This window comes from Balaenoptera musculus, chromosome 1, assembly GCF_009873245.2.
Source record: "Balaenoptera musculus isolate JJ_BM4_2016_0621 chromosome 1, mBalMus1.pri.v3, whole genome shotgun sequence".
Lineage (NCBI taxonomy): Eukaryota > Metazoa > Chordata > Mammalia > Artiodactyla > Balaenopteridae > Balaenoptera > Balaenoptera musculus.
In genome coordinates, this window is record NC_045785.1 from 150,443,385 (window position 1) to 150,470,247 (window position 26,863).

A 26,863-nucleotide genomic window follows, 5' to 3' on the forward strand; every position below is an offset into this window, starting at 1 on the left:
AGACTTTTCCCTCTCTGGTCCTCAGAGCATCCTGGCAGCCAAACAAGGCTGTCTCTTGTGCTAACTCACACACAGCAAGACTCCATTCCCTTAGCAACCTCCTAGACAAGGTGACCCAGGGAAAGGATTGTCACTTTCAGAGGGACACATCCCCACACCCCTCACATTTGGGAATGTAACAGCAGGGGAGTGAGGGGCATTAGAAGCAAGGCAATTGTTAGGAGAAGGAATGAAAGAGTCTGGCGCTTTTCGTTCCTTTTCCTCTGTTAATTTGGCCTGTTTTCCAAACATGGGTCAAACAGTCTCCCTCCCAGAAGCAGCAGCAGCAGAAGGAAATGTTATTAAAAACGGGTCCGTTAGTGGGCATGGTGTGTGGATGAAGTCTTTGGGAGTTTTGGCTGCTAAATAAAGACTTTATTGTTGTCATTCCTCCTTTCCCAAGCTCCCTCCCTCTCTCCTCTCCTCCCTTCCTTCTCCCCTCCCTCCCTCCCCTCCCTTCCTCACTCCTCCCCTCCCTCCTTACAATTTGCCCGGCCCTCCCCCAACCTAACCTCCCCACCCCAATAGGATCCGGTGGAAGAAAAGCCAGGCAAACACAAGCAGGCACACACCACTGGGAGATCAGAACTTCTAGCTGGCTCTCTGTTGCCACAGCTCCACCAAAGGGCGGGGGGAAACGGAGGGAGCCTTACCGACTAAACCCAGAGCTGAGAGGAGAGGCAGGTGGTGCAGGTAAGTCCAGTCTGGAGATGGGGAGGAAGGCTCCTGCCTCCAGCCGGTTTCTTCCTGCTCCATCCAAGCTAGTTTATTGATCTAGTCTGTATCCTCTCCTTCCTTCCTTCCTTCCTCCCTCCCTCCCTCCCTTCCTTCCTTCCATCCTTCTTTCCTTCCTTCCACCAAATTTTTCTCCTTTCAAAGGAGCTCAAATTAGTCTTCCTCATTTCTTCTCCACCCTCTTCCTCCTCTGCATCATTCTGTACCCATGTATTTGCTTGTTGCAAAAGCTAAACTTTCTTGGTACAGACGTTGTAGCACAGAGTTATGCTGCACACAGTATTTCTACAGATCAAGTTCCCATAGAAACCCTACTCTAGAACCCATTTCTCTGCACCTTTCACGTTTTGTCACACACTGTCACAGGCACACACCCGTGTCACACAGAGGCTGCACTCTCACTCCACATGCACACCCACGAATACACACACAATATGAAGGCATCCTGTCCATTCACCTCCACTCTTCTGCATTTGACATGCAGGGCTAGAGCACATAAGGATGAGACACTGGCAGGGACACACACAGGCACACGCACACACACTGCATCTTGTCTCCTGCCCTCTCACACGCCTCCCCAGCTGTAAGAGAAAAGAGAAAGTGTGTTTCCCCACTGAGATGGCAGAGCCAAAAGAAATCATGTGTCCTGAGTCCAGGCGGAGTAGGAAGGGGCTGAACAACAGCAGGAGCTGGAAGGATTTCTTCGTTCTTTAGAACTTAATTGAGCGGGAGAGAGAAAAGCAGGTTTCCAACCTGCACGGTGTCTTCCCAGTAGCTCTGACTTTGGAGGTACTAATTCCCAGCTCTGGGGGCAATTCATTTCTTTTTTTTTTCTGCAGGCAGCTAGATAAGATTTCTCTTTAAAGCCACTTCAAAATTATCCCACATTGGTAAGGGGTCCCTGTGGGAGAGGAAAAAAGACAGTAGTTCCTTAATTAGTCAGGGAGGGGAAAACTGAAGTGGCCAACTGAATGGGGCCTGTTTCCGAATAGGATGGTCCCTCTCCATCTCCCCGACTCATTCCTCTTCGACGACCCAGAGTGCTGTCCCAAAGCACGCAGGGCATGGGCTAGAGCAGGGTCTCCAAATATGGTTGATCTTCCAAATCCTCTGAGTGCAGGGGAGGGGGAGAAGGGTGCTTACTAAAAATATAGATGTCTGGACCCCTTGCTCCAGACCCACTGGATCAAGACCCAGGAATCTATTGTTGTCTTAGGACTTGAGGGTCATCTAGGGCTTGAGAACCTGAACCAGGGGCCTGAAGGAGACCTGTGTGGAATTGATGAGCCCAGGATTCTGGCAGTTAGCTGCGCAGGAGGGCTGTGTGGCTTCCTGGACCAGGACCGTCTGGTGGAGGAGCTCCAGAGCGTCCCAAGTGGGCCACCCTCTTTTGCGGAGTAGAAGCAAGCACCTGAGGGAACAGGGAAGACCTCCTGTGAGCTTTCACCCTCCCTTCTCCTTGTAAGCACTGACAGGTATGTCGTGGGGGAACATTCCAGAAAGAAAGTTCCCCCAAGATAGCTCCAAAGAGTTTATGTTTCCTCTTACCTGCTAACCTGCCTGCCCTGGGCCCCCAGGGGCATGCGTGGGGCTCCTCTCCATCCCTTCTAGATCCCCCCCGCTCCCCTGTCCAACAGCTGTCTGTTCTGATGGGCTCACACAGAGGATGGGCTGAACACTCCCCCTTCGCCTTCCTGGGGGAGGGGGCGGCAGCCCTATTTATTGGGCCTGTGGGAGAAGCTGGAAGGGGCAGAAAGGTGCAACAGGTTGGGATGGGAAGTCATGGGTCACAGTGGGACTCCACAGCCTGCTGAGGACAGGAGAGTGCACCGTCCCTGGTCAGCATCCCCTCATCTGCTTCAGAAAGGCTAGGGGTGGGGGTTACTGAATTGGAGGGACAGAGTAAACGTTCCCTGAATGGCCGGGGGCATCTGTGTTCTCTCTAATTTGTTGGTTCTGAGACCCAAGTGTGGTCTCACAGGCCCCAAAGAGGAGGAAATTTCTCTGTGTAGGAGAGCTGGGGAAAATCCATGTGCCCACCTGCAAGGATCAGCCTTTCGGTGGAGGGCAGGGCTGTCCTCTGGCCAAGCTGAAGGGAAAGAGACCCCATCACTTTGAAATAATGTCAATAATAGCTTAACATTCACTGAGCACTCACTTTTCACACATTTCCTCACTTAACCTTCAAAATGATCTGATAAGAAGGTGTTAGTATGCCCATTTTACAGATGAGGAAACTGAAGCTTAGTAGAGGTAAGAGATTTCTCAAGAGTACCCAGCTAAACAGCTGAAGAGTTGCAGGGTTGAGACCCACATCTACAAGCACCCAGTGCATCAGACAGATTCTTGTATGCTTTTTTCAGGGCTTGGAGATGTTAGGGGATGGAGGCAGAGAGAAGGATATGGTGAGGTGACAGGCTGTCAGAGGACTAGAGCCATTCTCACCCTTGTTTCTTCCTCAGGCCCTTGGAATGGAAAACTTGCTCTTCTGGACTAGTGGCCTGAGGCCAAAAAAAACATTGTGTTTACACTTTGCCTGGTGGTAGACACTGGGGAGACAGATTGTCTCTCCATAATAGTGTTATATTGATTTTTAGCACTTTCTGATCTGCAGCACATTTTAAAGTTGCTTATCACACTTACTTCTGAAAACAACTGGATGAGGAAGATAGGGATAGGGAAGATTTCGTTATCTCCATTTTACAGGTAAGGAAACTGAGGCAAGAACAGGGTCACGTCACTAGGTCGAGGTAGACGGGTTGTGACCCCACGTCCCCTGTCTAATATGCACCGTGATGCGCTCCCTGCCTCTGCCCCCAATCAGGCTCACCCTTACTCTGATTTCACTCCCCAGGAAACGGACAGTGCATCAGTGATGTGCTGAATTTATCATGCCTCCATGTTAACCTTTTCCTTACCTCAGGACCCCACAAGCCCTGCTTGGAGGCCTTGGAAGAGTCTCAGGCAGCCTGGCTGGGCCTGCCTCACTCCTCTGCTAATAGCTGATCAGAGACCACCTGATTCACCTAGCTTCCAACTCTCTTCTGGGCTTCAGGAAGAGATAAAGGGAACAGGATGGCTTTCAGAAGTCTGAGTTTAGGACAGAAGGAAGGGAACAAAGAAAGAGGGTCATCCCAATGTCCATGGGTGTGTCCAGGGGCAGCCCCATCCTCCATGGTAGGGTCACTGGCTGTGTTAAGCCATGGAGGCTCAGGGGTGACAAGCTAGATGGGAAATCTGACAAGAAAGAAGAACACCAGGAAGTAGTGTGGAGTCATCCTTCTTTAACAGGGGGAGACACACCCAACCTCACTCCCAGCCCAGCCCCAATACTAGATTCTCTCCATACAAAGCCAATACCCATAAACTTGCCCTAATGACTTGGCAAACCCATGTGGACCTCAACCCCGCCCCCCCCCCCCGCCCCCAATCCTGAGGCTAAACATTGCAAGGGTCCTGGGAGTTTGAACCTTAAATGAATGAATTTATGAGCTAAGCAGGGACAGGGCTATCTCACTTTAAAAATCAGAGTCTCTCAGACTTCCCTGGTGGTCCAGAGGTTGAGACTCTGTGCTCCCAGTGCAGAGGGCATGGGCTCGATCCCTGGTTGGGGAACTAAGATCCCGCATGCCACACAGCACGGCCTAAAAAAAAAAAAAAAAAAAATAGGTCAGAGTCTCTCTAGAGAATATGCTCTTTTATAAACAAATAAATGAATAAACGAAACCACTGCCATCTGTAGAGATTTTATGCTCTACAACACACCTCAATGTGTGTGATCTCATTTGATCCTCACACAGTTGAGGAGCCTGAGGCCTGAGGAAGAGGGTCAGAGCCAGGATTCAAGCCCAAATCTCTAGTACTTGGAACTGAAATTTGAATTTAAAACTCTCTTAGAAAATGTTCTTAGGGCTTCCCTGGTGGCACAGTGGTTAAGAATCCACCTGCCAATGCAGGGGACACGGGTTCGAGCCCTGGTCCGGGAAGATCCCACATGCCGCGGAGCAACTAAACCCGTGAGCCACAACTACTGAGCCTGCGCTCTAGAGCCTCCGAGCCACAACTACTGAGCCCATGCACCACAACTACTGAAGCCCGCGTGCCTAGAGCCCGTGCTCCACAACAAGAGAAGCCACCGCAATGAGAAGCCCGCGCACCGCACCAAAGAGCAGCCCCCGCTCACCACAACTAAAGAAAGCCCGCGCGCAGCAATGAGGACTCAACGCAGCCAAAAGATAAATAAATAAATTTATTAAAAAGAAAAAAGAAAATGTTCTTAAATGAGAGAGTGAATTTTGGGTCGGTCAAAGCAATTGCTTTCCCCCCACAAACGAGCAGCTTTTTGAGAACGGATGCTGGTGAACAGGCTGCAGGAGGTCAGTGGTTATAGGTGGTCCACATGCGTTCACAGAGCAAGCAGTGAGCACAGCCCAGCAGAAAGCTGGGAGGCGTGCTTGCAAAGGCATACGAAATTTAAAACTCACACACACTTACGACCCAGCCTAAGGCACTGTTATGACTGGACAGAAGGTTCTGGAAGACAGGAGCAAAAGAAGGTGTGACTCTGGGCTTTGTGAGGAAGACTATGGCTCCCCTTGGAGTCCAAGGACCTCCAGTCTGTCACAGATTCTGGTTTGGAGACTTAGACTCTGGGGGCTGCCCAGGCTCCAGCAGGACGGGGCACTGCCTGATGAGAAAAGCCTTAGAAATGAGCACTATTTCCTAAAGAAGGAAGTGCATGCGCATGCGAACACACACACACACACACACACACACACACACACACACAGAATGGTTCAGCCACAGGGCTAAGAGAAGGGGAATTGAACAGATCCAGTTTCTCCACAGAACAGCCCCAGGAGCTTCTCCTTGGGAACCGCCTCTCAGCTCTGAGAGGAGCTTGGCCAGCCCCAGACGTCTAGAGTGTAGAAGGGTCAGAGGACCCATGGGAAGATAAGAGAAGTTCCCAAAAGATCTGGCATAGGAGGTGGGGAAGGAGTGGGAGGCAGGCCTGCCAGGTGGAGCTGTGATTAACCTATGACTAACCTGTGATCCTGTCACCCCTGACAATGATGCCAAGTGCTGCCCAGGCCCTGAGCCACCAAGAAACACCCCTGAGTGAGGGCCAGCTGCCTGAGTCACAGGGCCTCACAGAGCAGGCTTCCACTCTGGACGAGCTTTACTTGCTTCCCTCAGGGCCCAGCACCAGGTAGATGCTCTTGGTGACGAAGGCAATGAAGGGAAAGAGGGCCCAGTCAGCCTGGGAAGCCTCCCCAGGGCAGGGCTTCTCACACCACGAGAGAGCTCTTGCTTATTGTCAGGCTTCTGGGAGATCAGGAAATAAAAAATGCCAAAGCAAAAAAATTCAAGGTCACAAAAATTGGGGCTCTTAAAAATGTTTGATTTTAGTACACTAATGTTTTAACCACATGTTTAAAATCTATGTGCAACATGGTTGTGCTATTTTCAAGAAAATTACAGGACTTGTAACGTATTAATTCATGGTTCACCAGTTACAAGTGGTGTGGGGTCTGGCAACAAGACTCAAGTTTAGTTTTACAATGAATGCCTTTTCTTCTCAGTCCTTTTGGTGTATCCCCAAGACTGTTACATACTCAACTGGAGATAAAGCCAAGAATCTAACTGCAAGGTCCTTTGTGATGGGAGGCCCACGGGACATGGTACTCTGGGACCCCTTGGAGAGGTCTGCCTGGGAAGAGACCACCTTAGAGGGAGGTGAAGAAGCAACAGAAGCTGCAGGGCAGTCTCCTCCTTCCTCCTTCCTCATCTGTCTTCCTTCCTTCTTCCTCTCCTTCCTTCCCATACTCAGTATCCTCTATGAGGACTCACTCATGCACACAGACGACAGGGGAGCGTGCGTTTGCTTATGTGTGTGGTACGGGGAGAGGAGTGGTGTGTGTGTGAGAGTGTGCAGGCTGGGTGTCCACTTTCACATAGTGTGAAAGGTGTGGGGAGACGCCCTCTGCGCCTCCAGGGTGAGCTCTGCCCTCTTTCCTGTTTCTTGTCGCATTCCTCCCAGGCATCGGACTCAGGACTAAGTAGCTGGTGAGGGGCTTCTATCGTCTTCCTTTGAGCAAAGCCAGCAGGGAGCCGGCACTGGGTCACACAAGGAAAGATGTGGGCTCCAAGGAAAGAGAGGGGAAGCCTGGAACAGAGGCTTCACAGGGTCCAGATGCAGCTGGGGATACACTCCAGCCCACTCTTTCACAGGGCACCCCAAGAAACCTGCATCTCCAATGTGCCCCAGACCCCAGGAAGGAGAGGGACAGACCACCACAACTGTGAAGCAGCAGCAAGGAGGGCCATTGGAAGCAACGTGGAAACAGAGACCCTGGAGGGAGACCAGAGGGGCTGTCACAGGGATGATGGCCCTGGGAGGGGAAAGTACAGGTAACCCAGCCAGGCCAGGGGAGCAAGTCTATGGGAGAAGCCAATTTCCATCTGCAGACTTGGGTCTACTGCAATTTCCCCAGCTTAATTCAACTCAAACTACATGGCCCTGTCTGAGGTGTCATCAGGACCAAGGGGAAGGGCAACCCGAAAACATCCTTTAGCAACCTATTCCACTATGTCTCTGAGGCAGGAAGTTCTTCTTTATATCCCACCTCAATCCCACCAACTCCAATGGATATGGAAAGCAGCAATACCAGGTCAGAAGAAATGACCCCCACAGCTTTTTTTTTAATTGAAGTATAGTTGATGTACAATATTATATAAGTTACAGGTGTACAATACAGTGATGCACAGTTTTTAAAGGTTATACTCCATTTATAGTTATTATAAAATATTGGCTATATTCTGCGTGTTGTACAATATATCCTAGTTTATTTTATACATAATAGTTTATAGCTTTTAATCCCCTACCCCTGTATTGCCCCTTCCTGCCTCTCTCTCCCCACTAGTAACCACTAGTTTGTTCTATATACCTATGAGTCTGCTTCCTTTTTGTTATATTCACTAGTTTCCTGTATCCCCCATAGCTTTCAGTTCCTTCCTTGTTTACTTCCCCAGGAGCCTCCACATCTGGGGAGAAATTCTTCGTGTGTATCCTGCTGGCAAAGACCAGCATTCTCTGAGCTGAGCACTGCGGGTGAGGGGCGATCAGGGGCAGACACAAGGGTATCTGCAGCACTTCCTTCCCAAGAGCTCTGTGAGCCCATGGAGACCTGGGGTTTTGTCCTGGGTCTGCTGTTACATAGCTTCCTGGCCTTCACAAGCTACTTCTTTCCTCCAGTACTCAATTTTTATAAATAGTCAAGTCTGGACTTGATTGGTGGATTTCAAAACATTTTTAGCAATGCAACTTTTTTTTCAAATGAATGCTTTGGCTAAACCTCAATATACATAACAGATTAAAAAAACACAGAGCTGCTCAGGTTGGCACAGGGGTGGGTTGAGGGTACCCCAGGGCCATCCCCTTGGTCTCCCTCTCTCAGGAGGACTCCACAGAAATGGGGGCACAGTTTGAAAACCACTGAGTTATGGGATCCGTAAGGACCCGGCAGATGTAACACCCCAGGACTCTATGGCTCACATATTCTAACATCCCTCCTATAAGGGGAATATAAGTGGAGGGATGATTTTCTCATGATGCAAATGGGGAGACCGTGGGCTAGAGAGGTTAAGGGTCTTCTCCAGGAAACCCCGGGACTCCTGATTCACAGCCCAATGTGCTTTCTGCCAAGATGGCTCACACTCTCCAGAGCAAGCTTAACACATTCAGCGGCTAGGCCTCTGGGAGAGGGATCCAGACCCTCCAGCCCTTGTTACTTTCTCACCTGCTGGATACAGGCAAACAAGGAGATGCTTCCACAGGTCCCTCCCACAGCTGCCCCTGGAGCCCATCCTGACCAACTCTAGCTGCAAAGACATGTCCTCTCATGACTGAGGCCCAGCAGGCTGATGACTTCCTGTATTCCTCCCCACAGGGGCGTCACCTGGATCATGAGGTCATCCCTCTGCTGGCTCCTCCCACTTCTCCTCATCTTGGCCTCAGAGGCCCAAGGCCAGCCAACAAGACGACCAAGACCCAGACCAAGGCCCCAGCCCAGACCCAGACTCAGGCCCACACCCAGCTTTCCTCAGCCCGATGAGCCATCGGAGCCTACAGACCTGCCTCCTCCCCTCCCACCAGGCCCTCCATCTATCTTTCCTGACTGTCCCCGGGAGTGCTATTGCCCCCCTGATTTCCCATCTGCCCTCTACTGTGACAGCCGCAATCTTCGAAAGGTCCCTCTCATCCCATCCCGCATCCATTACCTCTATCTCCAGAACAACTTCATAACTGAGCTCCCAGTGGAGTCCTTCAAGAATGCCACGGGCCTGAGGTGGATCAATCTGGACAACAACCGAATTCGCAAGGTGGACCAGAAAGTGCTAGAGAAACTACCCAGCCTGGTGTTCCTCTACATGGAAAAGAACCACCTTGAAGAGGTGCCCTCGGCTCTGCCCCAGAACTTGGAGCAGCTGAGGCTAAGCCAGAACCATATCTCCAGAATCCCACCCGGCGTCTTCAGCAAGCTGGAGAAACTGCTGCTCCTGGATCTCCAACACAACAGGCTAAGCGACGGCGTCTTCAAGCCCGACACCTTCCAGGGCCTTAAAAGCCTCATGCAGCTCAACCTGGCCCACAACATCTTGAGAAAGATGCCACCCAAGATCCCTGTGGCCATTCACCAGCTCTACCTGGACAGCAACAAAATTGAGACCATCCCCAGTGGATACTTCAAGGGCTTCCCCAACCTGGCCTTCATTCGCCTCAACTACAACAAGCTCTCAGACAGGGGCCTCCCCAAGAACTCCTTTAACATCTCCAACCTACTCGTGCTCCACCTGTCGCACAACAAGATCAGCAACGTGCCTGCCATCAACAACAAGCTGGAGCACCTGTACCTCAACAACAACAGCATCGAGAGTGAGTGGGGGCAGGGCTGGGGTGCAGCCACTGGGAGGGAAGCTGGAGTCTCTTCTGCCTCAACACTTTCTCATGAGCCTCATGGCGGGGTGGATGCAAAAAGCACCCAGTGTGGCCCTGGTCTTCAAACCTTGGTCTTTCCACTTACTATCTATGTGACCTTAAAAGGATATCTGACCTCTCTGGGAAGTTTCCTCATTTGTAAAATGAGAATGGCACAAAGTTGACATGAAGATTTAATAGTTTAATATGGATAAAGTGAGAATACCATGCTTGGAGGGTAATAGCTTTTCTCCCTCCACCCCTTCCCATCAGCCCCAGCTCTTTTGCCCTCCAGATCTATAGGTAAGGTAGACATGGAATATAGCCCTGGACATTCTCCTAAAAGCAGAATGGTGACATTTAAATGTTGACTCTGAAATGTCCTGGGCCCGTCCACTGCAGAAACTGGCAGCTGTGAGGAAAGAGGCTTCTTCCCAAGCCTAAGCCTAGGTTTTAAGGAGTCTGTAAAAAGCATACACAGAGAGGCAACTATATACTCAGAGTATACAACCGGTAAAAATGTGCAGCCAGAAGAACATGTCCGTATGCAGGTGCTTTCTGAATCTATCTGGAAGGCTGGAAGATTTAGTCATATAAGATAGTACACTTAAGGCAGAATTTGCCTGAGCTACATTTACAGGGTCCCGGGATTGGGATAAAAAAATCGCAGGCCAGAAAAGAGGCTCGAAGTCACAGTTTTACTTCAATCAAAAATGTCAGGTCTGAGTAGAGCAACAGCAGAATAGTTTGAAAACAAAAGAGAGAATATTATCTGGTCCGTGGACAAAATCAGGCTACACTCACACAAGGAACACAGCAGCTGCGCAGATAAAGGACACCACGAGGAAAGAGAAGCACTCCTAAAATAATATTAGTAATCCTTAGTTTTCAAGCCAAAGGATGAGAGGAGGATTTTTGAATTTCTATAATAGTGAAACAAGCAGGTGGGAGAACAGGCTTATTCACTCATCTGAGATAATTACACAAAGGTAGGGGAAGGCTTCTTAAAATCTTGTAAGAAACAAATTCAGGAAAAGGGAAAACTACTGTCTAATTTTACCCTGCAGGTAGCAAACTAATGGAACACATTACCCCCAGGAGGCTGGATAGGCCACAAATCTAGACAGAAAGGATACCTTGATTAATACATGGCTGACAAGTTTCTACCACATTGTGGAAGAACAGGCTGCAGGGGTGGGGTGGGTAGGGGAGTATATTATCCAGCCTTCTGAGGTTGAAGACAGAAAGATCACACCCACTCTCACCATTTCAGATTTGAGGACTAAGCATCAGGGTGGTAAAGTCCAAAGTCACAAAGGTCATAGGAAGAAAATCCATCTATGTCAGGGCTCCTTCTGCTACTCCAATGTTGAAGAGAGAAGAAAGGGGAGAGAGGGAAGACGAGGAAGAGGAAGAAGGAGATGAAGAGCAACCACAACAACAACCCACAGAAGATAAAACAAGCAAGGCTTAGGGAGAATAAAAAGCTCCATTTAGAAGATGACATACCTCATGTCATCTAATAAGAGGTGAAGGAGAAAATGGAAGCTCATTTTCCATTTGAAAGCCTACCACAATTTGGCCATAACTTACCTTTCCAGCTTACTTTCCCCAGAATCGGTAATCAACTTCAGAATCAACAGATTCATCGTGTCCTAGGGCCCCATGCCCTTCCCAGGCCCCCTTTCCTCTTCCTGTCATCCCTATTTCAGCTAATGTAACCATCTCCTGCTCATCATCATGCCTCACATCCTGTTCACAGGAAAACCTCCAGAGTAATCCATCCACCTGCTGGCTTCAGATCTTGCTTCCCCCTATTGTTTCTCCACACTGTAGCCAGATTCATCTTTCTATAGTATAAACCTGATCATAGGACCCTTCCAGGTTTAACACTCCAGGACACTATGGTTCATATATCCCACCATCCGCCTCATAGCAACAGTCCTGCTCAGTGCCATTCCTCAGACTGGAAATCAAAGACCCCATCCTTAGTGAAATATTTGAAAGCCTACCATAACTGGTGGCCACAACTTACCTCTCCAGTTTAGTCTTCCTAGTATATCACATTGTACTATTTACTGGTCCCAAACTCTGTCATGAGCTTTTTGGCCTCCACAATATCATTCAAATAGGTCACAGCATCAGAACACCATCCCCAGGTCTCTACCTGCTGTAATCCTATCTTTGAAGGTTCAGCTGAAAGTTTACTTCCTCTATGACTCTTCTGAGTAAATTTTCCATAACAATTGTTGATCAATTCCAACTTAATTTGTTTCACAAATGGGTAAATGGAGCCTGGAGGTTAGGGTCGACTCATTCATGGTCACACGTTCCCAAGAACTGGTCAGCCAGTTCCAGAGAGGAAAACTCTAGAGTCCTTGTCCCTGTCTACCCTCTTCTTCCTCTTTGTCTTTGCCTCCAGCCCCGTCAGGCCTGACCCCCTGCCCATCTCTCCTGCTGACTTCTCCCCTTTTTCTCCATAGAAATCAATGGGACCCAGATTTGCCCCAACAATCTAGTTGCCTTCCACGACTTCTCCTCGGATCTGGAGAATGTGCCACACCTCCGCTACCTGCGGCTGGATGGAAACTACCTGAAGCCGCCCATCCCACTGGACCTCATGATGTGCTTCCGCCTGCTGCAATCTGTGGTCATCTAGGCCTTACCCTGCCCCTGGAGCTCCTCTGGCCACACTTGAATACAGTGGCCCAGGTGCCTGTGCCCACCATTTGTTTTCTCTGTCTCCTTTTCTTGCTCTCAGCTTTGCCTTTCTTATCCCACCCTCCTGATGCAAGGACAAGCCACATACTCTGCAGCCCCTGCAGCTTCTAGAGCAAGACTTCCAAAGGCTTGATTTGGTCCACCCAGCTCAAAGACATCCACTGCACATCCAAACTTCTGGACCCAGAAGCACAGAGGTGTGTCTAAAGACTTCATATTCTCTTCTCTCTCCTCCCCCCCTCATCACTCCTGGGTAAGTCTGGGCTATGAACCGACATCTGGATCTTGTCCTGGCCAAAGCAAGCAGAAGATGGTCAGGGGCAGCCTAGAGGTGAGGTTTGGGAAGTCCTGGTGGAAACTCCTCCATGGTGGGCAGCTCTGGCCCAAAGAGGCTAAGAAACCCGTGTCTCCCTGGCTGAGGATCCCATCTTCCAAAACTGCTACTCCACCACCCCATTCACTGGCACTAGACAGCGCACCAGCTCTGTGCCAGCCCGTGTTCTCTGGAAAGGAAGTGCAAGGGAATGGCTGAGGGAGGGCAGAGGGTCAGAGATTCACACAAGGGCCTGCATCCAGCTGTCTCTTCATAGGGATGAGATGGGGCCCTCCTTCTCAGAACACAGCCTCCTGGCTGGTCCTCTCTGTTCCAAGAGTAAGAGCAGGGAGGAACAATCCAGGAGAAGAATGGCTCAAAAAACTAGGAATCAGCTGGTGGGAGAGGGGTGGGAGTCAGAGACCCAGGATGGGCCCGTGTGGGTGCAGATGGATCCTGCTGCCCCCTTGGCCACTCTGGATAAGGGGCCTGATGCCCTGGGGAACACAGCGCCCACAGTGGAGTGTACACAGCCACCAACCCCGCCCCGCCATCTGTTCTCTATCAGTGAGGATGGCCCAATTCTTTCCACTCCCGGGAAGCAGTTCCTGAGAAACTGCTCAAGAAGGGGTGGAGCACCTGGAAATCTCCCAGAAGCCTCTTCCACTTGCGCAGATTGGCCTCCCCTTCTAAGACAGACACAGCAGTGACACCTGGTGGCTGGTGCTTGCCACAGCTGGCTCCCACGTTCCTGCTCATCTCTCTGGTGTGATTTTCCAAGATCAAGGAGTTGGCCTCAGGTTCCAACTTGGAGAGCCATGGGCGATGTGCATGGTCTCTCTCTCCTCTGGGGTCTAAAGGGCACAAAGGTACAGAGGCCCCAAGGTGGGGGATCGGATTCCCATCATGAGTGAACACAAGTGGGAACCTTCAGGAAACCAGTTGAGGATACAGTTTGTTCCGATCTGCTCTCTTACCTTATGGGTCCCCTCTGCTCTCAGCTTTCATGTGGTACACCAAGGAGGTGGATAAGATACCCCTCCAAGGACCCTCTGGCGCTCATGTTCCTGTATGCAGCTCCATCCTTTAGACCATGTTCTAATGCAGGACAAGTCCTAAATATTATCCCTTTCCCTTGCAATAATTTATTCCCTGTATGGACTGTCCTTCCCCCAGAGTTCCCACCCCACCCTGTCTGGCCCAGGTGAGCAGTGTGACAGGCCTCTAAGGGAAGCCTGGGTTCCACAGGGCTGACTCAACCTCGTCTTCCCCTTAACTCCCTCTAGGGGATGCTGCCCCTCTACAGCCTCTGAGTGTATGTTGGTGGGGGTGGGGGCATATGTCGTAGAAATGAGCAGGATACAGTGCCCACTCCCAAGTTAGGTTGAAAAAAGTTACAGCGATGTTTAAGAAATTGGATTAAACTAGGTCCCTTACTTCAAGAAATTCCCATTATACTCTTATTTTTCCCTTTTGCTAATTTACAGAAAATGGGCCCATTTCATTACAGCCTCCTTCCCCCATGCTCACATACAACTGCTTCATTCCTCGAGGCTGCAGCTGGTTTCTTCGAGGCTGCAGCTGGTTTCTCCAAGGCTCCTGCTTAGAGTCAAGATATCATTGTGGCTGTAAGCAACCTGGTGATGGCCTGGATAAGCCCCTTCTGCACCTTATTCCCACCTTGCGCCCTCAGCCCCTCTGATGAGGCCCTCAGGGGAGCATAGCTCCTGGGGCTCCCCGGGGAGGAGGGGTCATTCCCCAGCTCCTGCCAACCTGAAGTGTTTTGTTTCAGCAGAAACAAAATCACCATCATCCTATTGCCACATCTAGAATATTTCTGCTTCCTCCATTGCTCCCTGTATCTGTAAACCAGAGGAAATTAAATTGGCTTTACAGCACCACCCTCCCACATACAATGTGCTGTTTTCCCTCGGGCTTAAGGAAGCCCCCTCCTCCATATACAAGTTAATTCTCTCAGTGCTGCTGACATATGCACATACAGGTGTGTAAGTAGGTGTGTATGTATGTGTACTCTGTACATATATCTATTCTTTCTTGAAGACCATATTAACTTTGTGCAACAACTTTGACATTCCAGCACGCTTCACAGCAGAGAAAATAAAGTGATATGAAAAATATCCTGCTTGAAATTGACAATGTAAACAGATGAGAATAGTACCTTAAAGTCACTTTGCCACCCCTCTCCCCCTGCCTCCCACCTTTCTTGCTCTGAGAAGACTGGTGGAGAAAGGATCCTATCCTTAAGAAGCTCTAGGAAAATTATTCCAAAAGTTTTTCTGGTGAATTTCCCCCAAACTCACAATTGTTACAAAAATAATCCCTAAAGTCAGACAAGAAATTTGACAGCTACATTTGAAGCCCAAATCTCCAAGTTCTTTTTAACCCGCAGATACCAAATTGTTGAGGTCTCCCAAATGCTCTGTACTGAAAGACAGAAAACAGACACCACTCCTGACCAGGAAAAGATAACAGACTAGTTGAGGACAGGTAGTGTAAGATACACAAAACAGTGGCAGAGGTGTATCAAGGGCAGTGAGCAAAGGGCCAGCCACATCATCTGGAATGGTCTACATGCTATGCAGATGTTCACAGAAGGGCAAAAACAGGGTACCCTGGAATCTCTCTTCAGGTGGAAGGTTTGTTCCAGAACCAACCCTGTGATCCTCCCGGACTACACCATCTTCTTTCGAATGAAAACTGCCAGATGCTGTCCCACCCCTCCCACCCTGCCCACTAAATTCCTGCTTCAGTTCAATTCAGCAAGTTTTCAGCATATATCAACCATGTGCAAGGTTCCCAGCTAAGAATTCAAGGATAAGTAATATATACCCCATGCCACTGAGGAATTCATACAGGAAAAAAATCCATGAATTAGTAATTGCATGTCTTAAGTGTTTGCAATAATGTTGGGTACAGAAAGCATAGTGGAGAGGGCCTCTACTTCTGCCTGGGAGAAACCAGAATGGCTCCTATCATTTGAGCTGGATCTTAAGGTTTGAATCAGATTTTGCCAGGTGGGAGAAGGAGGAAAAAGCACATAAACAGGAAAGAAGGGAAGCAGCATGAGAAAAAGATTGGGAGACATGGAGTCTACCCTGTATGAGGTGTGTGTGTGTGTGTGTGCCTGAGAGAGGAAGAGAAATGAGTTCCAGTCATGGAGTTATGTAGCTACAAGCCCTCAGCAGGGAATATACCCTTGCTGTCCAAAAAGCAGGAGGGTTCCTGAAACTTCCACCCCTGCCTCTCTCTCTGCCCACGAACAGGGAAGCAACAGGGTCAGCTGGCCAGACTTCTGTCCCCAGGGCCTGCCACCTCCGTTCCATCATCATGCCTCCTGCTTCTCCTAATGAGATTCGGATTAGACCAGCTCCTGCACCTCCCGCCACCTTTTGCGGGCTCTCTGGGAGCTGAGCTGCCTGGAGCAACAGCATGATCTCGTTAGACGGTTCCCACGTAGGTCACACACACGCACACATCCCATGGACCCTCCCTGAAATCCATGGTAACCAGAGTGTGTGCCGGTGTATTTGTGAAACCGAGAGCAGAAGCTGGAAGAGGGTCTAAGACGTGCAGCCTAAACCAGAAGCTGCTCCACTGGGGGCCGGGGGCGGGGGCGTGGGGGGTGGAGCCAGCGCATGCGTGGCGTGACCACAAATCTGGCCAAGCTGGCCGAGTGCGTGGGAGAATACCGATTGTAGGGGCCACAGCGATAGAGCCCAGAGAGCAGGAGGGCTGGCGGGTGTGCGTCACCGAGAAAGCGGGGAAGGAGAGTGGGAGCAGACTGCAGGGGGGAATGAATGAACCGTCACATCTGCATTCTTCGCAGGGAATAAATGGTGTGGGGTGGGGAGGGGTGACGCCCAGGCTGACTGGGGCGCGGGGCGGGGGCGCGGGTTTCTGGCTGCGGAGCCTAGGCTGTAGAGAGAAAGTAGAGGAGGACAGCCCGCCACATATGCATTCTGTTTCCTGGGCACCTTCCTGGCTCCAGGGGCTCCCTCCCTCCACCAGCAGAGCCCTGCGTGTCTCTGCACACGTCGGGGGCTGTCTGGGGCACAGGAACAAGTGTTGCTCTGGTGACAAGGTTCTTGGGCTGGGGAAGCCCTCTCCACACCAGCTGGTGCCCAGGAGCACTGCCCCTGGAGCCAGGCTGTTAGCTCTGCCCCTTCACCTGTTGTGCCAGGGCAGAGATGAGTTCTGCCAAGGCCATCTCTTCTGAGGGCACGGAGACACATGGCCTCAGGACCTCAGGGGTGAGGCAAAGAAGGGGAGGGTCATATGAATAAAGGAGAACTCTCTGGCCTGAGAATCAGGAAATCTAGGACCTGGCCCTGGCTCTGTGTGACCTTGGGCAAGTCACCTCACCTTGCTGGGCCTCGGTTTCCCCACATGCACTATGAAAGTTTTGGATTAAACGATCCCAAGGAGAACCATGCAGCTGGGATTCGGTCTCTGGTTAGTGGGAGGAAGTAGGGAGAAGGGGCGTCACCTAAGAACCTGGACAAACACGTATGCAGGCTGGCAGACTCCTGGGGACGATGTCTTAGCCCCTTACCCGTGCCTTCAGCAAGGACTTGCCCTGCAGCAACCTAAGGCACCAGGGAAAGGAGAGTCTCTCCTGACACATACACCTTTGTTAGGGGACCATGGAGTGGGGGGGATTCTCCTCAGCCCCCTGAGGACCCCACACAATGCCTCCTGGTGTTTATGATCAGGAAGTTTTTTTCTAGGGCCCAATCTTATAGATTGGGAGAATTTCCTATGTCTTCCTCCCCATCATCGTCAGAGAGCTTGAAGCTGGCTATCAAATCCTGCTCCATCCCCCATTCACCTTCTCTTTGAATCTCTCTCCCTGTGGTGATCTTTGTTCAGTTATGGTCCTGGATTAGAGGTCCAGGTGGTGGGTAGTGGTGCTGGTCGGAGTACCTCAGCTGAGCCTCTTTTAATCTTTGGATTCTATCTATGAAACCAAAGCCTTATCACTCTCTGGCTGGAGAAAAAAGCTGGAAAGCCAAGCTCTATCCCTCCACATACCCCCACTGCTGCCTTTTCTTCTTGGAGAGTACAGAATCTGAGGGGTTGATCTACCCTCAGGAGGTGGGAACCACCTGCCCCCTCAAAGACGGTGGGCCAGAAAAAGAGAGACGTAGCAGACAGAGAAAGAGAGGAAAAGATGATGGGAGGTGGGGAGGGGTACGTATAGGGGGCTGAGAATAGAAGAGGTGGAGGGAGGGAGAAAAAAATTCTTTCCAACCAAGCAAAGGAGTGGGATAAGGGACCTGCTGAGGAAGGAGGAGAAGAAACAGCTGGACATCAGGAAAAAGAGAAGTCTGATTGGCTAAATTCCTGCCTTGGCTGGCTCCCCTGCCCTCCCCAGGTGACTGTCTACCCAGACCCCTCCGTGGGTCATGACTTCTCCATCAGACTCCCCACCTCTCTGGAAGCTGTGAGCCTCCATTTGGAACCAAAAGAGTCTACAGGGGTAAGGTTCAAGGCTTTGAGGTGTTAGGCCCATTGGTGTGCAAATGAGGGAGAGTGCTTGTGGGGAGGAGGGCACAGGGGTGCAGTGGGGTGGGGTGTCTGGGTTGAGACAGGGGATTGAGGTTGGAGGGAGGCAGTAAACTGTCTTAGGGCTTTTGCTTTAAGATTTTTTTGATTATATAATTTGGTTTGGAGTAACGTATGGGAGGTAAGATGAAGAGACACCTCTTGCTAGGATGGGGGCTTACCCCCTTGCCCAGCTAAAATTAAGAAAGGGAGCGTGCTTGCTTTGGCAGCACACATACTAAAATTGGAACGCTACAAAGAAGATTAGCATGGCCCGTGCACAAGGGTTACATGCAAATTTGTGAAGCTTTCCATTTTTTTTTTTTTTTTTTTGCTGCATTGAGTCTTTGTCGCTGTGCGCGGGCTTTCTCTAGTTGCGGTGAGCAGGGGCTGCTCTTCGTTGCGGTGCGCGGGCTTCTCATTGCAGTGGCTTCTCTTGTTGCGGAGCATGGGCTCTAGGTGCACGGGCTTCAGTAGTCGCAGCACGCTGGCTCAGTAGTTGTGGCGTACGGGCCTAGTTGCTCCGCGGCATGTGGGATCTTCCGGGACCAGGGCTCGAACCCGTGTCCCCTGCATTGGCAGGCGGATTCTTAACCACTGTACCACCAGGGGAGCCCCATATTTTTTATAATTGAGTCACTTTGCTGTACAGCAGAGACTGGCACAACATTGTAAATCAACTATACTTCAATTTTTAAAAATGAAGAAAAAAAGAGGGAGAGTCTACTAGAGACTTGTGTAGCCGGCTTTGGGGAGAGCTGCATTATCAGAAATACACTGGGTACCTCACACCCACACTGCACACATTCCTTGACCCATCTGTGCATATGTGGATGAACTTGTATGAACATTTGAATTCACCTGTACACAGAAACCTAAGGAATTTTCCGGGTGTGTACAACCAAACACAAAGAGCTCTTCTGTTTCCATAATCATTTGTTTCTAAAAAGCTGCATTTATAAATAGATTTTAAAACTAACATGCTTTTTTACACCGTAATCAATTTTTAAGCCTATGTTCTCTAAATGGACTAGTCATTCCTGGAACTAGGCATGCCTTATTTATTTCTGTGCCCCCAGAGACAAATACAGTGCCTGGGACTATTAAGATATCTCATAAATGTTTGTCAAGCAAAGGCATGAATGAATGAATGATCTTTTAAAAACCACAGGATTCCTTAATGGTGAAGTTTCTCTAAATCTAGTTTAGTGGCTAATGGTTGTACTCTGAGTGGGTGGTTGTATAAGAGAGAACATCTGTGTAAATTCACGAGCGTGTGCCTAGTTAGTAGGGAGGTATGTAGACAAGGGGACATGCATGAGTGTGTCTGTGTTGAGATAAGTAAATGAGCCTTTGCCAGGTGCCTGCACATTCCTGCGTGAGTGAATATCAGTGTGTGCATGAGCATGTGAAGAGACTGAACTGGCGAGCAGTGAGGGGGGCTGGCAGGAGATATCCCCCTAGATGTAGCCCCAGCCTTGAAGGAGCCTGCACATGAATGAAGGCACTAAGTGTGTGACAAATGGCTTAAGAATCTGCAAGTGTGGGGGTGGGAAGTGGGGTGAGTTTGTGAGCTGTTCCCCCAGGACTGGATACCTAAGTGATTCGGCCCCATTCTCATCCCATCCGCCACCTGCCAGGACTTCCATGAAGCTCCTGGCCTTACTCAGCCTGCTGGCCCTGATGCTGCAGGAAGCAGGGACAGCATCTCTCCCAAAGACGGAGAGGGAGAGGGAAGGAGACCAGCCACGAGGGGAAGGCGATTCTTATGCAGTTCTGCATCTGGGGGACTATGTCCTGAGCCTGGACAACTACGATCAGGTCATTGACCTGAGCAACTATGATGAACTCACAGACTACAGGGACCAGCTCCCCAAGGTGAGGGGCATGCAGCAGACCCATTGCATTCCCTGCAAGAAACTGGGAGCCTGAGGCCTGGTCCCTCTCTACCTGTTCCATAATGCAGGTATCTCAAGCCTCCAACTTTCTCTAGGAGGTGGAAATTCTTGTCCCTCCACAGGAACTTGTCATTTAGATAATACTAAGAAAGAGGACACAAAACTTCAAGTTCTTTGTCTGTTTGTAGCAAATTTTGTGGGACTTCCCTTAGAAGTCATACATCCCTCCTTCCCTCTGCCTTCAAGACCATAAGGTGTATCTCACTGGGACAACAGCAATGTCCTCACATTCTCCCTTGAAGAAAGGAATGCTACAACCTGTCTTTTCTTAGACTATCTTCAGTTCTGAAGTTCATCTCTCAGCCCTTTCTGGCCTTTGCAGGGACTAATCTGAAGTCTACACTCAACTGCTGTCTGACCTTGGTCTGTGCGGGCAAGGGAAAAGCCCAGCCTGGGGGGTCTGGAGATGTGGTTCTAGCTCTGCCACCAGCTTAGCCACCAGCTGTCCCCTTGAGCTCAGTCCCTCCCCTATCTGGACCTCAGTTTCCTCATCCATGTCATGATGAGGGACCAGATACTCAGAAGGTCCTTTCCTTCCTCACTCTTTCTGCCATCCCCTCCTCGTTCTCCACAGTGACTCTTTGCAAGCTTGAAATTGGTTGCTGAAGTTCCCAGAATCCAAAGTGAAGTCCCTCTCAGTCCCTCAAAGCTGGCTTACTGTATACTGTGTCTCCAGGTTAAAGGGACCAGCCTGGCTTCTCCAACCAGGACAAGTTTCACTCAGAGCACAAAGGCTCCAAGGACACCCCCTTCAAACCCCACAATGGCCAGGCCTAGGACGCTGGGCCTGCTGGTTTCCCCGACCAGCCACGGTAAGTTCACAGGCACAGGTCTCAATAGCCACAGGTCATGGGTGGGCAGCCATGACCCAGCACCAGGGGTGCCAAAGAGGAGTGTAGTCAGAGCTAGGGAGTGGAGGATCAGGGAGAGAAGGGGAAACAGCTGCAGGGGAGAAAAAAAAACAAAACAAAGGGAGAGGCTGGCTGTTCCTAATGCTTCTGCCTGAGTGCACAAACTGGATAGGAAGCAAAGAAATGCAAGAACTCCGCTGTGCCTAGAAAAGCCACCTACCTTAATTAATAGCATCACTGGGGGAGCAGGTTGAGTGGTAATTAGATTAGAGACAATTAAAGGCCTGTAGAGAAGTATAAATAACTTTGTGGCTGTCATTTGGCATGGGGGCAAATGAAGCAGTCATACTGCTTTTCAGCTTGAATTCCCTCGTTAGCAGCTTTCCCCCCTCCTTGAGGCCCTCCTGGAGACTCTGGGATGCTGGCATATCCGCCGGTAGGGGGTTGGCACTCTGCTGGGGATCAGAACTGAGGCAGAGGAGGATGCAGTTAATTCCTGACTTGCTTGCTCTCGGTTCCTGTTCTCCTCTTGAGATGTTTGCCTTGGGTGGGTGTAGGGTAATGGGGCATCTGTAGAGAAAACACTTCTGTCAGGAATCCATGACCTCCCAGGCTTAAAGAGACCATAAAGGGCCTCAGCTGGACTTGCCATTCAAGGCCTGGGGATAAGTACACAGTCTGGTCACGGCTGGTGAAGAAGAGCTATCTCTTAATCTTGGGTCTGTGTCACTACCAACAGAGTTCCCCCTTGAGTTGGACTAGCCGTGATCTCCAGTAATCTCTGTCCTTTCTAATAACAAGGGATGGAAACCTCCTGCAGTATTCAGTAAAACCTTCCCAACTTTGTAAAGCCAGTCTGAGCTCAATGGCCTGGCCTAAGTCTCATGACCACTGGTCATGGACTGAGAACAGGGGAGGGATGTTTTCCAATAGAAAACTGAGATGCTGATACCATAAGAAGGGGAAATGAATCCTGGGCAGACAGTGTACACTCCACCTTGGCTCTATTATGGTTTTTGGAGCCACACAGAACATGTCTAACTCCTCGCCCACAAGGCAGATGGCAGAGCCAGCAGCCATTGGCCATTCCACTGAATTCTGGCTTTATTTCATCTTCATTGCACCTTTTAGGACTAGAGAGGAGCCCTATGGAAAAGAGACTGATAGATGTCCTAGAAACACCCACATAGGTCCAGAAAAACCTACACAGGACCAGGGTCTGATGAAGGCACTAATGGGCTTGGATTGTAATGGGTAATAACTGAGGGTGGATCTGCTTCTCTTAGGTCAAGGGCTGAGTGCCAGGCTGGCAGCGGCCAACAGCACTCCTGGGTACATTGTGACAGTCGGTCTGGGCAGCAACCCAAGAAGACACAGACAACCACGGCTCAGACACTCCCTGGGGCCGGGGCTATTGGTCCCAGAGGCTGAAGGGAGTCTGACTGAGGAGGGGGGTCTCCCTTTGTTCTGTCTTCCACCTGGGCCAGGCCTGCCAACCTGTCTGATCTGCGTGTGCCTTGGTTCCTCTGTGTACTGTGACGATGCTGACCTAGAGGACATCCCTCCTCTTCCCCAGACAACCGCTTACCTGTACGCCCGCTTCAACCGCATCAGCCATATTCGGGCTGGAGACTTCAAAGGGCTGAGTATGTAATGTCCTGGCAACAGAAAAGAGTGGGTGGGCAGAGGGAACCCCCAGGGTTCTTTCCCTTGCCACCCAGCCACGTTGAACAGTCACCAGACCAAGTGCCTTTCCCTGTTGGCTTTCAGTCTCTCCAGCTATCAAACGGAAATAGCCCCAGTCTCTTTAATTCCTTTCCTTGAAGATTTTTAGATGGCAGAAGTGACCTGTTCTTGTATGTTCTCCCCGAAGCTATGGGAAGCAGGGGAGGAGAAAGTATGATCAAGCCTACGTTTTCAGGCTGTCCCAGCAACTGTAGCTCTCTGCCGTCCTGGCCTCTGGACAAGACCATGTTAACTCTTGTCTCTAATCCAGATTCTTCCACTAATTACTGACAGCCTTCCTGGGCCTCATTGTTCTTTTGTGTAAACTAACAGGTAGAAGTGGGATGGATCCAGGGATTCCTGAGCCTGTTGGGTCTTACCCTCAAAAAGCTTCTTCCAAGCCAATCCACATAGGACAGAACTCCAGGGAAAGGTATTAGAGAATCTGAGGGCTTTTCCAGGTTTATAAAGTTATTCCTTCTGGTTTGGACCTGGTGCAGGTGGAGAGCTGGCTAGCATCCCCTATCCTGAGAGGCAGGGAGCAGGTCACAGGCAGCTCCAGCAGGAGCAAGGGAAGATGGTACGTCCCTCATCTCTCTGTGTTCTGCCCTGCACCTCTTAGCAAAACTGAAGAGGATTGACCTCTCTAGCAATTTCATCTCCTCCATCGATGACGATGCCCTCCTCCTGCTGCCTGCTCTGCAGGATCTTATCCTCCCTGAGAACAAGCTGGCAGCGCTACCTGTGCTGCCCACTGGCATTGAGGTCCTGGACATCCGCCTGAACCAGCTCCGGAGCTCAGGGATACAGCCTGAAGCCTTCAGGGTGAGCCAGGGCCTTAAGTCCCCCATCTACCACCTGCCACCCATGCCTACGACCACACACACACACACACACACACACAAACACACACACACACCCCTGACCCTCACGGGGTATCTCTGCTCCAACCCTGTTCTGGGGCGTGAAAATCAAACCCCATTTCCCTCATCTAAACCATCAGCAGCTCCCCCTCTCCCTCTGTGGGGCACCTGGTCTCTTGGCTTCTTTCTGTGCAACTGCCCAATCACCTCCCTCTGCACCAACATCCTCACACACTCAGTTTCTGCTCCCCTAAAACTTTGACTTACATGTGACTGGACTTGCAGTGGTACTGGCTCCAGTTCTCACTCTACATATTCTTTTATTTCCAAAACCCATCACTGACTGACTAATCACTGTCTTTCTAGGAGCAAATTCTCAAGAGAGAAAATCTGGTCACTGGCTGGCCAGTTTTGCTGGGAAGGGCTAAACACATGGCACAAATATGGCCCCCTGGGCTGCCCACTCAGCAGGGCCAGGAATAGTCCTGGGGACAGTTCCAGTGAGGAAATGAAGAGGGGTGTGGATGAGATTGACACCCCAGCTCTGTCACACTCACATATGCAATTTGCTTCCATTGTGCCTGTGGCTCTCTTTACGCTAGTCCGAGTATTTCCCGACCATGCTCTCCATAGCTGCTCCAGATTTAGCATCTGGAGACTTTTCATTTGGGAAAGTCCCCTCTGATAGCAGAGACGCTGAGGCTGGGCCGAAATGTCCTGCGTCCTGCCTCCCACCCACCTCTGCCCCTTGCCTGCTCTTCCCAGAGTCCCCACTGACACTGCCGAGTGCCTTCACACTCCCCCAGCTGCTGGTGCCTCAGTGGCAGCAACTTTTCCTTCTGCATCCAGTGGGAAGAAATGGGCCTCCCCCACAGCACCCAGCGCGGAACCTGGCACCTGGCTGAGGCCCAGGAGACCCTGAGTGAGCGAATGGAGTCACATCAGGCACCCATCACTGCCAGGGCCCCACAGCACCCACCAGCCTCCCGCACCATTTGCCTCCTCCCCAGGCGCTGGAGAAGCTGCAGTTCCTCTACCTGGCCGATAACCTGCTGGACTCCATCCCCAGGTCCCTGCCCCTGAGCCTGCGCTCACTACACCTGCAGGTGAGCGGCCTCCCCAAGAACAAGAGCATTGAACAGCACAGAAAGTGGAGGTCAGATTGCAGGGAGCCCGCCCCCTTAGGCAGCGGTGGGTCTACATCACTGAGAGCTCACTGGAGACAAGGATTGGTAGGTCTTGTTCAGACCACTGTGCACAGACTCAGTTTGATTTCTTCCCCTTGCTGCTCTTTGAAACACTTCCCCTCCATGTCCTTTTCCCATCTCACCCAATTGCTTGTTCCTCTCCCCCTTCCCTTACCCTCTGTCTCCCGTCTTCCCTTCATCCCTCTCAATCTCCCCTCTCTCTCCATCCGTCCTCAATGGGTCTCCTCTCCTCTTTCCTTGTATGGGGCGTTGGCTTTCTGTGCCTCGGTTTCTCCAGTTGTAAAGGGGAGGCAAGCTGGTAGGGAGAGCGGACTGAGCCTGCCTTCAGTGCTGCCTGAGGGCAGAATCTCCAGGCGGAGGAGGCTTGTCAGTGTGTTCTTTCCAGAATAACATGATAGAGACCATGCAGAGGGACACCTTCTGTGACACTGAGGAGCACAAACACACCCGGAGGCAGCTGGAAGACATCCGCCTGGACGGCAATCCCATCAACCTGAGCCTCTTCCCCAGTGCCTACTTCTGCCTGCCTCGGCTCCCCACGGGCCGCTTCACCTAGCTCACCTTCCACTGCTCCCTAGTAAGAGCCCTTGGAGGACCACCGAGGGCACGGGCCTCCTGGGCCATAGGGCCCGATCCCTGTCAGTGGTCTTTCATCCAGGCATTAATCACCCTCAAGATCCGATTGCAAAAATCCACACACACCCCTCCCCCAACACACACACGGTAATGTCTTCCAGGAGCCAGATTTGTATTTCTCCATCCTCTTTCCTTAACACCTTATGGCTCCTGGCTCAGAGAATAGCGGCGTCTGCAGCAAAACTCTTTCCCATATCCCCCATCCCTCCTACCCATACAGAATGCCAAGAAAATCATGTAAGAGGAAGAGGAGGAACAGAAAGAGAAGGAGGAAGTGGGGAGAAGCAGTGGCGGACTAGAGCCAGCTCTTACTACTAGGCTTGCAAGAACTGATTATTAAAATCTTCCAGAATTTTGCAAGCCCGTTGTTAAACACAGCCATTATCAAAAACTAAATTATATAAACTCACAATTAAATATATTATGTTGAAAACAAATGTAATAAATATTCAAACTCATCACTTCCCAATTATTTTACTATGTTTTATTGTTAACCATGTTCTTGAACTTATTTACGTCCACGGTACTTGTGTGGTGGAAATACTATATAATGACATGCTACTACTGCCCATCTCTTCCCAACTCTGCTTTCAGTGACATCACATTGGTAGTTTGAAATTGGCCATGTTGGGAGTATTTATACCATGCACATCAGTAAACACTACACATTAGGATTTTTTTGAGAAAGAGAGAAAGCCTGTTGTTAAGCATTTGCCAGCACACCACTGAGGAAAAAGAACAGCTGTTTAAAGTACCCTTCCCCCTATTTCCAGGGGGGTAGGGTGGGGTTTCTGTGGGGCTTTTAAAATTTTCTTACTTTTCCTATGCCAGAGCTTCCTGTTATACTTGGAGGGAGCCATTCATAAGGATGGAGAACTGACATGAATCTTCATCTGGATGCCTCCTTGTAGCGCTTACCTATTCCTGGCTCAGTGACCAGCTTCTGAGCACGGATGGCTCAGACAGCTGGTTCCTAGCCATGCTCTCTTGATGTTTAACCACCAGAGGGCAGCCTTGTGCAAAGATAAATAAATAAATATAGCAATTACCCACCTGCAACCTTCTTGGATCCTGGGCTGGGCCTGCTGTACTGGGCGAATGGAAAGAAGGGCAACTATGATCTAGCCAACTTGCCCCTTGAATTATAATGGGAGGAGAGATGTCATCTTTCTCCTTCTTATAAGGACATGTTGGGCAAGGAGGGGTGTAATAGATGGGTGCTTGGCATCAGGTGTTGACTAGGGCATAGAAGAAGGGCGAGGCAGGCAATTC

General features: G+C 50.4%; 2 protein-coding genes and 1 non-coding gene across 3 annotated transcripts; all 3 read left to right on the top strand.

Moving 5' to 3' along the window:
- The first annotated feature begins 579 nt into the window (after nt 1-579).
- LOC118882976 (proline and arginine rich end leucine rich repeat protein) lies at nt 580-14,923 on the top strand. Its single transcript, XM_036829418.1, has 3 exons — nt 580-732; nt 8,724-9,709; nt 12,235-14,923. The coding sequence occupies exons 2-3, from the start codon at nt 8,740-8,742 to the stop codon at nt 12,408-12,410; spliced, it is 1,146 nt and encodes a 381-aa protein (XP_036685313.1). The 5' UTR covers nt 580-732; nt 8,724-8,739; the 3' UTR covers nt 12,411-14,923.
- A 3,271-nt stretch (nt 14,924-18,194) lies between these two features.
- Nucleotides 18,195-25,884, top strand: OPTC (opticin). Its single transcript, XM_036873670.1, has 8 exons — nt 18,195-18,285; nt 19,991-20,228; nt 20,985-21,120; nt 22,647-22,805; nt 23,507-23,709; nt 24,758-24,853; nt 25,341-25,532; nt 25,812-25,884. Exons 2-7 carry the CDS (start codon nt 19,998-20,000, stop codon nt 25,509-25,511), a joined length of 996 nt encoding a protein of 331 aa, XP_036729565.1. The 5' UTR covers nt 18,195-18,285; nt 19,991-19,997; the 3' UTR covers nt 25,512-25,532; nt 25,812-25,884.
- On the top strand, nt 18,565-18,671 carry LOC118887040. The gene has a single exon (XR_005017866.1). It is a non-coding gene; the product is annotated as a U6 spliceosomal RNA (small nuclear RNA).
- Nucleotides 25,885-26,863: the final 979 nt, after the last annotated feature.

Excerpts from the sequence above, each read along its gene's own strand:
- LOC118882976 (XM_036829418.1), top strand. The coding sequence starts at position 8,740 with ATGAGGTCATCCCTCTGCTGGCTCCTCCCACTTCTCCTCATCTTGGCC. Across the intron at positions 9,710-12,234 it reads CAACAACAACAGCATCGAGA|AAATCAATGGGACCCAGATT; the intron begins GTGAGTGGGGGC and ends TTTTCTCCATAG.
- OPTC (XM_036873670.1), top strand. The coding sequence starts at position 19,998 with ATGAAGCTCCTGGCCTTACTCAGCCTGCTGGCCCTGATGCTGCAGGAA. Across the intron at positions 22,806-23,506 it reads TGGAGACTTCAAAGGGCTGA|CAAAACTGAAGAGGATTGAC; the intron begins GTATGTAATGTC and ends TGCACCTCTTAG. Across the intron at positions 24,854-25,340 it reads TGCGCTCACTACACCTGCAG|AATAACATGATAGAGACCAT; the intron begins GTGAGCGGCCTC and ends TGTTCTTTCCAG.